Source organism: Rhinolophus sinicus, chromosome X, assembly GCF_036562045.2.
Source record: "Rhinolophus sinicus isolate RSC01 chromosome X, ASM3656204v1, whole genome shotgun sequence".
NCBI classification, from domain to species: Eukaryota; Metazoa; Chordata; class Mammalia; order Chiroptera; family Rhinolophidae; genus Rhinolophus; species Rhinolophus sinicus.
In genome coordinates this window covers 15172898-15190486 of record NC_133768.1, presented here as the reverse complement: position 1 = coordinate 15190486, position 17589 = coordinate 15172898, and the positions used below count along the sequence as shown (strand labels likewise).

General features: G+C 43.5%; 1 protein-coding gene across 8 annotated transcripts in view; it reads left to right on the top strand.

The window, feature by feature from the left end:
- Positions 1-17589, top strand: part of SH3KBP1 (SH3 domain containing kinase binding protein 1) — a 321598-nt gene that overhangs the window by 57645 nt on the left and 246364 nt on the right. Inside the window, exon 1 of one of the 8 annotated variants that reach the window (XM_074323348.1) lies at positions 14555-14817. The exons of 6 other annotated variants lie outside the window; for them this stretch is intronic. In XM_074323348.1, coding sequence (XP_074179449.1) covers positions 14767-14817 — 51 coding nt within the window. In that variant the 5' untranslated portion in view covers positions 14555-14766. Of the gene's footprint in view, positions 1-14554; positions 14818-17589 lie in introns of those variants that run through there. One more of the 8 variants, XM_019755430.2, reaches the window with a different exon arrangement.

The window sequence follows — 17589 nt, the reverse complement described above, 5'->3', positions numbered from 1 at the left end:
TCCTCGATGCCTGGCGCACAACAGTGCTTCTCCATATGCGTTGAACGAGTGGCTCTTTGTTGCTTCTTTCTCTGTGCTTGTGCTTCTTAACACCATTGGGAACTTAGCTCTCGCCCTTTGGATGGCGGTGGCAGTGGCCACTTAAATAGCCCATGGCCTTAGGGTTTGACTTCCAGAAGTAATATGGGCTGAGGATATCCAACGGAACTCATCCTCCTGGACCCTAGGAAACGCACCTGGGCCAGGTTCAGTAGTGGAGCTAGCAGCTGAATTGAAGATGGCAACCGAACAGTGGTTGCAGGCTTTCATGTTTGGTGGTTGTTTGTATTCTTTTTCATTTTACAGCATAGACGTCATTGCCTGCTGACAAGATACTACATAACCTTAAAATTTGGGGCTATAGTAATGTATGCAGCAATATAGAAAATACGACATCTGTATGCTATAAGAGAGCAAAAAGCAGTCTGTGTAATTGTGCGATCGTATATGCAGCATGATATACAAACTACCAAACCTTGTGTATAGGGGAAAAACACTAAAACATTCATAGTGGGGGGGGATTTGTTTCTCCATTTCTGAGATTTTTAAAAATTTATTTAAAATTGAAAATTATTTTGATCTGATTTGTTTACTTTTCCTCAGGGATTGAGGTGCATTTATCCTTCAGCTTCTTGTGGCTGAAGTAGTCCCCAGGTGTATGTTACTTTTCCTAAGTTGTTGTTTTTGAATTCCCTCTTGTCTTCTAAGTGAATATGAGGTTAATAAAAGTACCAAATGAGCTGGGGGAATTGATCTCTTGCTATGTAATTTGGTTTGAATTTTATCAGGCCTGTAGATGTGTGAGTGTGTAATGATGTAGCATCTTTGTTTTATCACAAACTGGTGACTCCGAGCGTTCGTTTTGGAGTTACAGCTGAGCTCTACCATCTTGAGCAAGTTAATTAATCTATCTGAGTTTCGTGCATTCATTCATCAAATGTTTGTTGAGCGTGTGCTGTGTTCTAGGTACGAGGGAAGACATTGGTGAACAAATCTGACAAAAATCCCTGCTCTCATGGAAATTATGTCCTAGAGGGGTAGATGGACAGTAAGCCATAAACATAATAAGTTAGGTAGTTTTTTGGTGGGAGAAAAAAGAAGGGGAGAAGGAGATACGAATGTTGGGGGCAGGATTGCAATTTATGATAGGGAAACCAGCAAAGGCCTCACTGAAAAGGTGACCTTTAAATCAAGATTTGACGAAGCGAGGAGGTGAGTCCTGCGGGGATCTGTGGGAAATTGCCTCTCAGGCAGAGGCAACAAACACTATGTGTAAAGGCACCAGGGAGGGAAAGTCCCTAGTGTGTTGGAGGAACGACAGAGACCAGTGTGCTGGAGGGGCAAGAGCAGCAGGTGAGCTTAGAAGTCACGGGGCTCCGGGTGGGGTAGGGCCACTGTAAGACTTGGGACTCGGAAGCTCCGAGCAGTGGTCCCTTCTGGCTGTTGTGTTAAGACCACAAAGGGAAAGGGTGGAAGCAGGGAGAGCAGCTCAGAGGCTAGTGCAGAAATCCAGGCAAGACCAAGGGGGTAGCAGTAGGAGCAAGGAGAAGCAGTCAGATTCTGGATATTTCTGAAGGTAGCACCACCAAGATTTGTTATTAAGACTAGTTGTGTGGTCAGAGAGACAGAAGGAAGGGAGGACCCTAAGGTTTTTGTACTGAGCACCCGGAAGCTTGTTAAGGATATGGGGCTAGAGATGGGAATCTGGGAGTCCTTCAAAGCCCAGACTGGATGAAGTCACTTCGGGAGGGAGTGTGACCAGAGGACAGAAGTGCCCTGGACCCCAGCGTTGAGATGGCCAGAAATGGCCAGAAGGGGTGGAAAAGAACTAAGCAAATAAATATTCTAAACAGCAGAGGGAGAAAGTGCTTCAGGAGGAGAAGTGATCACCTGGGTCCAGACCTTTCCCCAGGTGGCTCCCAGCATGGGGCATGAACTGTCCTGCCAGAGGTGGTTCTGGGGTGGGCCGGGGCCCAGATCGCCTGCCCATGGCGAGCAGCTGTGCAGCCTTGGAAGGGTCCTCCCGTCTGTGCAGCAGCTTCTTCATCTGGGAAAAGGGACCATACTAATATCCTGGTCGAGTTTCGTAAGGGCTAGAATTATTTTATCGTGTACCTCGTACTGGGAAGCTCTGGGAGCACAGGATGAATAAATGATAATGTATATAGAGTTCAGCCACACATTATTAATGTTATTAATAATGATGACCACCCGGTATAAAGGGAGCTCACAGTAGGGGCATTTCCCCCCTTTACAGAATTAGTCTAAGTCTGAGCATATACATGAAAATTGTTACTATTCTTAGCTAATAAAAATAACACTCTTCTACTATGTTCATGTATTTAAGGGCAAAATATCTCTAAGTTTTTTTTTTTATTTGATCAGTACTATTGGAACTCTTAAACCACATTGTAAGAATTAGAATTAAAAAAATTAGGTTCACGTGCCCACCAAATGTACACAGTCTTCAGGCTGATAAATTTTGACTTGAAAAAAAAGTCAGCGTCTCCAAAACCAGGAAGCAGGACATTCCAAGTTTATAGCACAGAGTAAATTCAATGCATCTCATGAAATCTTTATTTGAGGAAGCCCTAAGGAATCTGTGCCATCTTCCTACGTTTATTAAGACTATGAGATGGAAGAAATGGTAGTTATTTGAAATAAAAACTTTTGGAATAAAAGTTTGTGAACAAGTTGCATGGTAACTAAACTTTAACTTTTTAGATTTTCAACTCGTCATTCAACTTTTACTTGATACCTTTTAAAATAATATTTTCATTTAAGGTACCATTAGATTGCTTTTTTTAGGGCGAAGGTGGGGAAATGTATGTACAAACGAAATATATGTACAAATATTATCTGTATCACGGATACTATTGCAAAGTCCATCTTCCGCCTTCCCCGTAACACACGCACTGTGTGCGCTAAGAGAAAGCCTGTTGTGCCTTGTCTTTCTACCAAGTAGTTTCAACCTTTGCTGCGGTGGCCCGTGAACCTGCTCAGGCCTGTGCCCAGCTATGGGAGTGCAGGGTGGCGGCTGCAGACCCAGGCCTGCCTTTTGGGACTCAGTCGGCCTTGGACCAGGAGCCGTGGTGCCCAGTGGTCCTAGAAGCTTGAGTGTAGGTTTATGAGCGCTGAGACCTTCGGGAAGTTACTGAATCCCTCCAGGTCTGCATTCATTTCCTCCTGTGAAAAACAAGAATGGCAACAACAGTAGTATGCGTCTTTGCTACTGTACTTGGTGTGTGGGGTGGATGTGTGTGCCTGAGCTCATGCGTGTAGGGCAACTAAGTAGTGTTTCATACATTTACTCAGTCAACAAATATCAGCTATTAATATAAGTATTAAGCCTCTCTGAGAGACTGGAAAAATACAGAGACGGTGTTTGTCAGGTGGGTGCCGTGGGCAGCAGATGCTGAGATGGAGGTAGGAGTGTGGGAGGTTTAGCTGTGGAGGGGGGATGACACCCATGGAAGATGAAGGGCGGGGTGGGGCAGGGAGAGCCTCAGGCTGTGATGCCCGGGTCCCATCCCACCCAGCCAATCTGTCCGACAGAAATGGGCAGATGGCCAGGCGCTAACACCCCCCTTCGCCCATTCCCCAGGTAGTGACTGGCTGGGGGCTGCCTGGGAAGAGCATGACCTTGGCTAGAAAGCCAGCCAGGGCACATCTTGAAGGCACCAGTTCTGTCTGGAAGCATGTGACATGTGGGTAGCACACCTCAAGGGCTGCCCAGGAGACATTTTGTTTTACTTTAGTTTCTTGACTCACAAAGGGATTTGAAATAACGTATCCCCCGCCCCCTGGGCTCAGAGGTAAATTTCATCATCTTTCTGTCATTGAGGAAGATTCGACAAGGAAGTCTGGAGGGAAGTGCAGGGAGAGTGAAGGTTAAAATGTGAATGTCTCTTTAATGTGTGGTCACAACATGCATTGACTCAAAAGCCACACACACACACACACACACACACACACACACACACACACACTCAGCGATTTGTGGAATGAGGTGCCTGAAGTGAGCCCATTTTAGCTCATCGCTGCCTGTTTTGCTTGTCAGGGAGGAAGGAGTGTTTCATTTGTTGTCATACTTCCTCTGGGACCACCAGGTTTTTCTCAAGAAAACCAACAAAGAGATGATATCCTGTGTCTGGGAGTCTGTGTGAAAAACAAAGTGGGCCTGCCTGCGTTTGAGAGCCGAGAGGTTGTCCAAGCCAAACCACATCCTGCTCGGCTTTCTTGAGGCAGGTGGTCCCAGATGGAGGCTCAGAGCAGGGAGCTCCATGCTGGTCTCCAAGGCCAGGGGCAGTGATGGCAGAGGGGTACTCCATGGCTATGCGCAGTTCCCAGGTAGTGGGCTGCTAGCTCCTCTCACACTGAACCTTTGACTTCTAAACTTACTGGTGACCATGAAGCTCTCAGGGATGTAATTTTTCTGGCCGGAAAACAAGGCCATGGTTGAGATCTGAGATAGCTAGTATCAGTACAATGGGTGCCAGGTTAAAACAAAAATGGGAATGTTTTTGCACATCATGGAAAATAGTAAATTAAAATTGTATTTAAAATATTTATTATAGATGTAAATTTTAATCATGATTATAATAAGCTCTAATCAACATTGGTTTAAGTGTTAAAATGGGAATATATTCTTTGCAAGGCTGTGCATGTTTGGACAGTATCTTGTTGTCTGCAATGCATTGCTACCTGCTGAAGTTTTCGGTCACACGGGCTTTGCTTTCTGACCACATATGATTTGTAGTAAAGATACGACACCCAAATCAATGGGTTGACAGATTATGGGCAAGAGCTACATAATAGCTGTTTAAAATCATAACTATTATCAAGTTATAACTGTTAAACTTGTAGTCACACTGTAATATTGAGGCTTTCATGGGCACAAATAGAGAAGGAATCAGGTTTATTGCTGTTTGCTGTTTAACTGTTTGGCTTACGAGTGTATTCACAATTCAGTCTTTCACTGTTTTTCTCAGTTGCAAAATCATGAGTATGTGCACAACTTTTTTCTCTCCAAATCTTGAAACTGGAATAATTGCCAACCTGACTATAAAAAAATACCATCTGCCATATGAAAGTAGTTTCAGCTATTCTGTGTTAAATGAGTAATTATGACATGAGGCTCTGGTGGCACATGATAGGAACTTTGAAACATATTTGAATATAGAGTATGTCAGGTTGGTGTGGCTTCAGATGTTGAGAAATTGCTTCTTTGTGCTTATTGATATTTTTTCAGGGAACGCTCTGTTATTCGGTTCAAACTGTCACATGACAGATGATCTCTTTGGTACATATAATCCATGCAATTACAGTGTGAGCTTCTCCTGTCAGTGATGGCTAAAAATCCATATACTTTACTTCTTTCTTAGCCTCTGATAGTTTTTATTCGATTCAACTCATCCTTTTATTTTAAAACTTGAGTTTGAATGGGTTCCATTAACAGATAGTTTAAGGTGACAATCAAGTCAAGGGTGCTGCCAACTTTAAGCTGAACACGGTCCTCTGCCCTCAAACTGGATATGGAATTTAATTTCAAGCCAGTTGCAATGCAGGGATGTAGCTGATTTGTAAACAGCGCTTGTAACATCATAGCACAATTGACAAGCAGTGGATCTCAGGCAGGGGCAAGTGTGTTATTTAGCTGTCTAACTGGTCACCCAGATTGCAGTTCTACCTGGGGTATATCTCACAGAGCCACACATGGTAATTAAAGCTACAGAATCATCATGGGTAAAGCCATCCCATTTTAGCCTCATTACAGGCAAACTTAGGCCTGTTTTCACTCATAATGAAAGCCAAATGAATTTTATCTCCTTTGCTAAACACTATATCCTTTTCTCCCTTTCAGCTAGAATGTGCCAGTGAAAATTAAAGCATAAAAATAATTAAAAGTCACTCTTTCTGCAAATGAACTTAGCGTAGAGCCATTCTTGACCTGTGGCGTGCATTTGCCACTCTCAGCCCTGTACCCTGTCGCCGTGTCTGTCGTGATGCCAGACATTGGTAGTTATTCACGTGTACCCATTTTTTCCCAGAGTGGCTAGAATGGTCTTAAGTACAGAGAAGGAGTGTATTAAATATTCATCTGGTTTAATTGAATTTAATATACAATCCTTAAGATTAATCTGAAGTTTTGGAGTCATTAAATGGTTCATTTTTTCATAGCATGTAATTTATTTGGTGTTATTTAAGATAGTGAATTATTTAAGGAAAAAGGGAACGTTCTTTCCATGAGATGGATCTCACCACGCTACTGCGGCTTTAATTTATATATTGCAGCCTGGGATCCAACACTTGCTGAATGACAGTGTGAGCATTAGTAACTTCACATTTCCATGAATATTAATAATAATGGTTGCCTATCAGTTTAAAGGGCAGTGAATCAACATGCAATATTGTGATACACTTTAATTTATAAACATGCACATTTTAAAATAAATTGTTCTCTTTTAGGAGAGACAAAGCAATCCTCAAAACTAGACACAGATATGACACAGCTGTTGGAATTATCACACTATATATACACGTACAGGCACACTGCGTTTTGTGCTTCACTTTATTGCATTTTGCAGATATTGCATTTTTCTTCCCCCCCCCCCTTTCTTTTACAAACTGAAGGCAAGACCATCCACCAGCAAAAAGATTACAACTCGCTTTATTGTGGTTGTGGTGGTCTGGCAGCGAACCTGCAGTATCTGCGAGTTCTGCCGTATTAACCTAACTCTGTCCACTGAGTGCCCTTTATGTGCTGGGTGCCCTTCTAGGAGTAGGCCTAGCAAGGTCTGTACTCTTAGTAGAGAGCGTACGTTCTGACAGAGGAGAGAGAACATAACTGCCGACAAGCAAAGAGATAACTATACATAGTGAAACATGCAACAAAGAAACATGGGAGGGAGAAAGGATAGGGTGACTGGTGGGGTGTGTGGGCTTTTTCAGCAGGAGTCATCAGAGAAGGCCTCGTGGAGTAGGTGGCATTGGAGCCGCGGCGATGAATGATGAGGGAGGCTCCTGCCATTACTAAGAGCCATCTAAGCAGAGAATAGCAAGTGCAAAGGCCTTGAGGCATGAACAAGCTTGGATCCCTTCAGTATAATCCTGTGCTTTGGAAGGTAACAGCGCTAGGGGAATGTTGCTGATGAGAGCAGCCCGTGTAGCTGTGCCACTGGCAAGGCTCACAGAGGCAGGAAGTAGTGGGTGGGTTCTCTGCTGCTCACATTCTTCTTCTCTTTCTTTAAACACGTATAAGAATTATTCATCGCTCCCTCCATTTTGGGGGGCAAGGAGACTCTATTATACATTTTTTGTAACTACTTCAGGACCTGTCACAGAGTGAAAAGGAACATGAATTTGCTTTTGTAAGTAGAGGCCTCGTTATTTATCCAGTAAAACTATTAGTTACTCCACTTTGTAATTGTAGAGAACATACATTAACTCAGCTAATCCGCACCTCCATCCCACACGCCAGGTACTGACTATTGCTGTATTACAGGTGGGAAAACTGAAGCTCAGAGACGTTACCTGGCTTGATGGAGATTGCAGATGCGTTAACTTGGTATTGAACCCTAGTAGCCTGACTTCGCATGATGGCATTGTCAGAACGAACTGGAAAGATGGGTATTCGTAAAAAGTAGAACCTCTGATGAAAAAAAAAATGAATGTAGTTGTTTAATTTTTATGGTAACTCAGTTTATGTTAAAGCATTGGCTAGTGAAACTGCCTGGGGAAATGGGTTTAATAAATTAAATACATGTTGAACAATGTATCATTTGTTCATTTGTCATGAGTGCTTAAAAACAAATGAAAATGGGTAGTTTAAATAGTTTCAACATTCCAGTTCACTCTGCTATCTTACTACTACGTGTGTTACTAGTATGTAGTGTTAATATTGTGAAAGCCCTATCACCTGGCACTTGTCTACCTTGGAACCTTCTGGAAATCAGCATTTGTGATCTCAATAACTGTTACATAATTGGCACCAGCCTACTGTTTTGCAGACTGCATTTTTCACCTGCTCAGATGCTTTTCATATTTTTCTATAATAATACTTATTTTTTGAGAATAAATAAGCCATAATATAAATAAACCATATTACAAGTATGTACAGGATTAGACCGGGAGAATTTTCAACTTTACACTAGATGAAGAGGGTGACTATATCCATTGGTTTCTGTGTGTTTTTGTTTGTTTGCTTTCGCCATTAAAGAAAAACACTTTCCCACAAGCACGTCTCTTTACACACCAAAAAGTTGCTGGTGTTGGGTAATGAAACATTTCTTGAAGGAAATACAATCTGGGTGGAGTGTTCTGTAATCAGTAGTGATAACTGAGCACGACTGTGTTCATAGTTCTATTATTTGTACCATTCATGGTACTACACGCTGGGGGAGGAAAAACAGCAACCTTTTATACCGCATTTCCCATGGACCAGAAACATTAAGTAACTTGCCCTGGGGAGCACAAATAGTGCCAGAGCTGGATTTGAGCCAGTGGGTGGTTTAATTCCAGAGTCTGTGCTCTCACTCCAAATTGTACTATGGTACAGGATTATCTGGGTGGCCTGGGCTACGTTAAAACAACAATAACAACAACAATAACAGCCAAAGAAACCATAATTAGCATGAGGGAGTACCCAAATCTGTCCGGTTCTCAGGACCTTGTGGGAACCTTGGCTGAGCTGGGTGTTAGGCTACTTCGAGATTTTTTTTTTTTTATATGCAGCCACGTTCAACTGGAACCACGACTTCCTGTAAATGTCTCATGATGTTATTTGAAGGGAAATAAGCACATGAATTTTAAAAAAGTTTATGGAAATACATTGATTTTTAAGAATGGATGCAATTAGTTCTCATAAATTCCAAGAATGGTTTATCCTGGCGTGCTTTGGGTACATGTAAAGCTCTTTAATACTAAAAGACGTTGCAGGTTCTGCTGCTTTGATGATGTAGGAGAAGTCTGAGACATGCGCAGTAGTACACATGTTGATGCTGCCAGCACAAATGGAAAAATGTATTGCTTTAATTGGAAAAGCAGGCTGTGTCTAGTCTTTGCCTCCCTTTACATTTAATCTGACTACTCATAGTTTCTGGGAGGGTGGGGAGGGGAGGAAGCAGGATTTGGCCCTGTGGTTTATCAGTAAGATCAGGAAAAATTTTGGAACGTGGATTCTGATGGTGACCTCCCACTGCTTCTTCTCCCACTTGTGAAAGGGAAACAAACAAAACACAACCTAGGAGATTCTGAAGCCAGATGTTGGCTCCCCAGAGATCATGTAAAAATGCAGATTAGGATTGGGGGTCTGGGCTGGGGGCGAGTGGGTGTGGGGAGGCTGAGATTTTGCAGTTCTAAGAAGCTCCCAGGTGACGCTACTTTTAGCAGCAAGTGTGTAGCCAACTATTCGACCCAGCCCACTATTTTACGGCTGTGTTGATCACGGGGGGGGAGTTTGAAGGCCATAGATTACTAAACCACTTGGATTAGAGTCACTGGGGCTGAGGCCAGGTACGCATTGTGTGTGTGTGTGTGTGTGTGTGTGTGTGTGTGTGTGTGTGTGTGTAGCTACTAAAGCACTTTAATATTAATTTGCCAGCTTTGTTTCTTTTTTGGGGGGAGGGGGTAATGACAACTTTGATAACTTCACTGTAGGGGTCAAATTGAGGTGTTTAAAGACAAACTTTCCAATATCCTAAGAGCTTCCTGCTCGACCCAAACTACATGAGAAATCTTAGCCACCCCCCTTGGCAGGGCACTGCCAGTTCTTTATGATTGCGTCCAGACTGCCTTAAATCAGAGAGCAGAGAGAGAGAATACTTAATGGTTAGTTTGCTGACCTGCTTAGCATTAGATAATGTCTGTGAAGGCTCCCGGAGTGCGTCCAGGGAAGCTGGGGCCCAAATAGGGAAAAGAGGAGTCATGATTATGAGGTAGGAGTTGAAATTACCATCGTGAATATTTAAAGTATTATTTCAGGGCTTTCCTGTGCTCCTGGCTTTGAGGTTTCATTTCTGGTGGTGCTCGGACAGCGGGGACAAGCAAGGAAGACAGGGCTTGTTGATGTCCTTGTAATGAAGACGAATTCTGTGGTGCTCCTTTCCCAGTGTGACTTTTTCTTTTTTCTTTCCTTTCCTTTTATTTCCTTTTCTTTCTTTCTTTTCCTTTCCTTTCCTTTTTCTTTCCTTTCTTTCTTCCTTCCTTTCTGATAATTGAGACTCTCTAGCAACTAGCTTTTTAACATTTCTTAAATTGTACCATTAATCTTTTCCCCTGAGGTCATTCAAGAAGATAAGACACCTGGTGGAAACAATCTTCTCAGTGTTCCTTAATTTACTGTGTCCTCTAAAGTTTTTTAATCATTATTATTTTTTATTAGTTTCAGGTACACGAAACAGTGTAATAGACCATTACACCCCTAACAAAGTGATAACTTCCCTCCCCCAATCTATTGCTCCTATGACATTGTATATAGCTGGTTCAATTCCGTTGACTCTATTCCCCATGCTGTACTCCACATCCGGGACTATATTTATATAATTATATATTTAATTATAGTTGACATTCAATATTATTCAGCTTCAGCTTCAGGTGTACAGCGCAGTGATCAGGCATCTACACCGTCCATGAAGTGGCCTCCCTAATAAGACAAGTGTCCATCGGATACCCTACAAAGTCTTTACGACATGATTACGTTCCCCAAACTGCATTTCATATCCCCGTGGCTATATTGTGATTAATAATTTGTACTTTCTAATCCCTTTACCTTCTCCCCCATCCCCACCCCCCTCCCACCTAGCAACCCTTGGTTGTTTTTTCCCCCTATATTTCTGAGTCTGTTTCTGTTTTGTATGTTCATGTATTCTGTTCTTTAGATTCCATATATAAGTGAGATCATATGGTATTCGTCTTTCTCCATCTGACTTTTTTCACTTAGCATAATGTTCTCTAGGTCCATCCATGTCATTGCAATTGGTAAGATTTCATTCTTCTTTATGGCTGAGTAATACTCCATTGTATAAATGTACCACAGTCTCTTTTTTTTTTTTTTTTAAAGATTTTATTGGGGGAGGGGAACAGGACTTTATTGGGGAACAGTGTGTACATCCAGGCCTCTTTTTCCAAGTCAAGTTGTTGTCCTTTCAATCTTAGTTGTGGAGGGTGCCGTTCAGCTTCAAGTTGTTCTTTCAGTCTTAGTTGTGGAGGGTGCCATTCAGCTTCAAGTTGTTGTCCTTTCAGTCTTAGTTGTGGAGGGCGCAGCTCAGCTCCAGGTCCAGTTGCCGTTTTTCTAGTTGCAGGGGGCACAGCCCACCATCCCTGCGGGAATCGAACCGGCAACCTTGTGGTTGAGAGGACACGCTCCAACCAACTGAGCCATCCGGGAGCTCAGCGGCAGCTCAGCTCAAGGTGCCATGTTCAATTTTAGTTGCAGGGGGTGCTGCCCACCATCTCTTGCAGGAGTTGAGGAATCGAACTGGCAACCTTGTGGTTGAGAGCCCACTGGCCCATGTGGGAATCGAACTGGCGGCCTTTGGAGTTAGGAGCATGGAGCTCTAACTGCCTGAGCCACCAGGCCGGCCCCTGTAACACAGTTTCTTATTTATTTATTTATTTATTTATTTATTTATTTATTTATTTAATTAAAGTCTCTTAAAATGTTTATTTTTGTCAGAATAACTGACAAGTTTCTGTTAAGTCTTTTGGTTTATTATTATAATAATCATTTCCCCCCTTGAAAAATCCATTCAAAACATCTTGATCCTTGAGTGTACCACAGTTTCTTAATCCATTCGTCTACTGATAGGCATTTCGGTTGTTTGCATATCTTGGCTATTGTGAATAGCGCTGCAATAAATATAGAGGTGCATGTATCTTTTCAAGTTAGTGTTTTAGATTTCTTTGGATAGATACCCAGGAGGGGAATTGCTAGGTTATAAGGTAGTTCCACTTTCATTGTTTTGAGGTACCTCCATACAGTTTTCCATAGTGGCGGCACCAATCTGCAATCCCACCAACATTCATGAGGGTTCTCTTTTCTCCACATCCTCACCAGCACCAAAAAAGAAAGATGAGACCAGTTCAGTGGGTGTCCACTGAGTGTGTGTCATGTCTGGAATGCTGCTGTAGGCTCTGGGTGATGGGCTCCTGGGAGACAGAATTCTAGCCCATTGTGGTGCATGCCCAGTGTGCTGAGGGAGCCCAAAGGGAGGGGACCTAAGAACCTGGGGCCAGATAGGAAAGAATAGGTCAGGTGAAAGGATGGCACGACTGACCAAGGATGGGGGTGTAGTATGAGCAGAGGCCTGGAGGAGGAAACGGTTTGATGAGTATCTGGAAGTAAGCTTTGCGAATGAGGAGGGGGAAAGTGAGGCCGGAGCTGACGGGGGCTTTGTATGCCTTTGTAAAGAACTTGGACTGCAAAGGTAATGGGAAGCATTGAAGGAAGGATTTAAGCAGCGGTGTGCTGCTGTCCGATGTGGGTGGAGGAATAGCCTTCAACCAGTGACTTCTCCTGAATGAGCATCTGCTCCCATGTAGCATTTAAAAAAAACACACAAGACAGCTTTATTGAGATCTAATTTGCATAGCATAAAATCGACCCATTTGAAGTATCCCGTTCAGTGGTTTTTATGATATTTACAGAGCTGTGTAACCATCACCACAATCTCATTTTGAGCATATTCATCACCCCAAAAGAAACCTTGTACCAATTTGTTGTCACTCCCCATTTCCCCGCCCAGCCCTTGGCAACCACTCCTGTGTGCAATTTCTCCTTTTTCTTTAACATCAAGGGGAATGTTTTCTGACTGCATTATTTGCTTGAAGGCGTCTCTTTGCCCAATGACACTCTTACTCTTGGCCCCTTCAGTTACTCCTCACCTCATTCCTGTCAGCAGCGCTTTAGATTGCGGGGAAATGAAACCCGTCTGGACTGGCAAGGGGATGTTTGTTATCGCACATGATTGGGAGGCTAAAGCTAACGTGGACCCTGAGGGCAGTGTTATCAGCTGCTCAACGTGACATCAGAGACCTGTGTTCTTGCCATTTCTCCTCCACGGCATCCTTCTGGCAATAGCTTCACCCAAGGGCTGGTGTCTCTGTGGTTGTCAGCTGGTTGTAGGATGGCATCCATTGGCAGTTGTGCCCTCTACTTCCTTGTTCACAGCTGGTATGTAGGAGGAGTCCTTTCCTCAGTCTGATTGGGTGAGCTTAGTTCCTGTTGCCCACCCTGCACCAATGATTGGCTTGGAATTCATTGGGCTACCCTCTGGAGCTGGGAATGGACCCTACGGGAGACCCTATAGGCACCTGTGACCTATAGTGGGCTCTCCTGGCTAGGCTTGTGAGTAATAAAATAGTATGTGAGCGTTTTTGAAGCTGACTCATGTTTTATGTGTCTGTGTAAACTGTCATCAGTTCAGATCTCACCAGTTCAGGAGTTTGTTGTAATTTGGTCAGGAAAGTGCACTGAAGTTGATCTTTGGAAGTTTTTAATAGTGTGGAGGGTGGTAACATTAACATATGTAGGAGATAAATGATTTAAGTCACATTAGAAAAAAATGATTGCTTAAGGATAGAAATGTTTAAATATATGACTAGTAGTAAATAATAAAAAAACAGTCTTATCTAGTTATTAGGCTAGCCCATTGGAATCTCTCCTTGGGGAAAAAAAAAATAAAATCCTGTCTTGAATATGTCAGTATTCTAGTTACTACTGTGTTTCCCCGAAAATAAGACCTAGCCGGACAATCAGCTCTAATGCATCTTTTGGAGCAAAAATTAATATAAGACCCGGTCTTATTTTACTGTAATATAAGACTGGGTCTTATATGATATGATATGATATGATATGATATGATATGATATGATATGATATGATATGATATAATATAATACCAGGTCTTATATTAATTTTTGCTCCAAAAGACGCATTAGAGCTGATGGTCCAGCTCGGTCTTATTTTCGGGGAAACAGGGTATATAGATTTCAAATTAATAGAAATTGACTTTCTTTCAAGTATAATTCATACTTCACGGAGCCAAATAGACATTGTGCCAGTTATTTGGACTTTATTAAGTTTTGTTTTGTATGTAGTAAAAACATCAAGGTAGGCCTCTGCTTTGCAAAGTCATTTATTTGATTGTAAGCTGTATTTTCAAGTCTCTTTTGGAGTGAGGTTTGTCCTCATGTAAGTAATGAGCGTTTGCTGGTGCAGCCCTTAACGGTGAGAACGGATGTTGAAGAAAGCAAACACCATATGCCCTTTGTTTCCCGTGCGTGTCCCCTCCTGGAGGCTGGGTGGAGTGTCTCAGCTGTCTCGAATAACCTCCATTTTGCTGTTACTGCAGACTTTGTGGTTCTCCAACTCACTTCTCTCAGATGTTAGTTACAACTTCTTCCTAATTAGGTGGCTCTTCTTCCTCTTTCTCCTCCTGGGTCACAAAGGTTCCGCACTCTTAAGTGCCAGAGAGTAGATTAATTTTGAAAAACGAGTTTCACTTGATTTGTGACAGAAATAAGTGCAGAGGATAAAAAAAAAAAAACCCACCCAGTGTGAATGTGTCGTGGGAGGGGCAAGGCGGGCTGGGTATGGGACAGGATGCTTAGAATAATTCAGCTGCCAAGTGAATCAGAGGGACTTGGAGTTCTCGGCGAGCACGGACCGCACTCCTGCCTGGAGTTCAGGCACACTCAGCCCCAAATCGCCATTTCCCACCCCACAGAATGGAGCTGTCTGCAGCCAAAGCCCCGTGTGCTGCAGATGCGTCTGAGATTGTAAGTAGGCCGTACATCTGTTTGGATTGTTAGGTCTGCATCTTTTGTAGCCTGGTGCCTGACTACTTTGTAGGCCAGGAGGGAGGCATGATGGGGAATTTGGTCCTGGCTCAGTCCTTCCCAGATAGTGAGCAACACCATTTTCCACTTGGACCTGGGATTCAGTTTTCTTATTTGTGGTGGAAGGGGATTTCTTTCCGCAAGCGCTCTTCTGTTACAGAAGTGGCTTTTGGCTGAGTTCCTTTTGTAGTGGTATCTATAAAGAGCTGTCATCTGATGTAATGGCTCTTTCCTTCTCCTGACCACTATCGATGAGTTTTTTTCCAGGGGATGCTGTACACAGCCAGCCCCAGCCAGCCAATTCCCCCCACCCCCCGCAGGCAGCCCTTTCATCAATGAAGTGTCCTGATCAAGGCAATGAAGGTTTGGGAACAGGTAACATTTCTGCGGCAGCTGGCCGATTTGGGAGTCTGAGATGAAGCTAGGTGTGGAATCCAGCTTTCTCGTGGTGGCAAGGAATAAAGGGGGTGAGATAAGAATAGGATGGGAAGTGGGACAGAAAGTCAGATCATGGTCCATTCAGAGCACTGTCCTGTTCTAGATGCTCGGTGGTGGGTGAGATGCCAGTCCTCACTCAGCGAACTGTATTCTGGGGCCACTAACAAAAATCTCTTACTTTTCTCATCTGAAAACCACAATCATTGCACCTCGCGCGATGGCTGGACTGTTTGAAGTAATGAATGTGAAAGCGCCTGGCACTTGGTAGGCTCTGACTGAGCGATGTGTTTTTGCCGTGCTTACTACCCCCTCTCCTTTCTTAATGGGATATTATACCATCAATGCAAGCAGCGTGCTGGGTTCTGGGAAATGGCACCCATGATGCTGTTGCCGGCTTGGTTCAGGGCAACCTTGGTGCCCAAGTTCCCTTGGTTGGTGTCATACGTTTGATCTTGAGGCCGGCCAGTTGGCCTTGCTCAAGTCCATGGCCCCAGGTGGCCCTTTCAGTCAGGGCCAAGTGACCCCTCTCCCAGACCAAGGAGATCTCAGGGAGAAGGTGTGAGTGGATTATGCTTATGTCTCACTGATAGGTTTGCATTAAAGATTGTGGGGACTGGGGACCCAAGTCAGGCGGCTCTGTTATGAGTTCTAGAGGGAGAGTGATAATACAGAAGAGCCGTTTCCAGTTCAGCTTTGAGTTTCCAAGTTATGAATACCTATATTGAACTGGGGCAAGGGAGAAGAAAAAGAAAAGATCAACCTTGAAGAATACTGCTCAGCAGCTCTCGGATTTCTGATTCAGAAGTAGGCATAGGGCACTGTCAGTGCTGACCTTCCATCCGCTCTTTGCAGTTAACCTGTTGGTGGATTTAGGCAACCACCATGCACATCAGTCAATATCCATTTGCCTTTTCACCGTTACGTGGTTGTTTGTTTAGGTGACTTTCTAGAGCCTGTCTTGTTCATTAGCTTTACTATGTGCCTTATATTTGCTAACTGTGGTAATTGCTAATAATAATGTTCCTTTGTCAGTCACAAGTTCTCCCACCCTTTCCCCCCATTGTATTCTTCTATTTCATCTCACATTTAGGCTAAAATTGTTTGTTTCTAGTTGGCAAGACTCCTCCATAACTGCATCTATGAGCTCTAACATCGCGCTAATTTTTATCACTGATTTTGGAGACATCGTATCATCTGTACACTTTGTTTTTGTGTGCGATGCTTTAAGAGTATCTTTTATCATAACCAACAGCAACATCATATATCACAATGTGCCAAGTTCAGTAGCTCTCTGTAACTCTTCATTGACGTCCACTTTCATTCCCATGGCCGGCTGCGCCTTGTATGGTCCGGCACATGCCTACCTACCTTTCCAGCCTTATGGCGGTCACCCTCCCACTCGGCCACCACCTTCCAACACACCAGTGCCCTGGCTGCCCCAGCTCCTGCCAAGTCCTTTCCTGCCACTGGGTCCAGGCACTTGCGGTACTCCCTCCTGGGAGCACCCATTCTTTGGCTCTTGCTTTGCTGGCTTGCTAAAGCAATATTTTTAGGTGTTACTGGGAGAAGCCCTGCTGGGCCATCTTATCTAAAGGGACTTCCTCCATCTTAAGTTTCCTTTCTCCCTTCCTGTCACATCACTGTATCTATTACTTGCAGAGCACTTATATCACAGTCTGTAAATCCCTTGTTTCCTCATTAATTTACCTGACGCTTGTTGTCTCCCCCACTAGAATTTCAGCCCCACACGGGCAGAGGCCTTGCCGGTCTTATTCTGCTATATTCCCAGCCGCTAACTCAGTTCCAGACACAGAGGAGATACTCAACAAATATTTCTTGAATCATGAATAGAGACGTTGGATGATGAATATAGCGGATGACTTTTAAATAGTTTGTGACTGCGAGCTGATAAAGACAGTTCCACATTTTCTGTGATGGTTCCTCCCTGCCCCATCTGCCTCCGTTACTGCTCTGGCACTTTGGGAGCTCTCCATACCCCAGGGCCCTGTTTCACTCTCCTGGCAAGCCCTTGGCTGGTATGCGGAGTAACCCTCTAACTGTTTTAAGTATCATTTTTGTTCTCAAAATGAAAACCACCTGTCTTCAAAGTGATTTGCTTAAAACAAATGCTCATTTCTTTACCCAGGGCTTCTTTCCCTTCTGCCTTTCCCCGCCTCCTGCCAAGAATAATGGGAAAACCCTCTTATCTTGGAAAGTGATTTTCCCTCTGGTTAGAATCCAAAGCCAGATGATTTATCACCCAGTGTGCTGGGC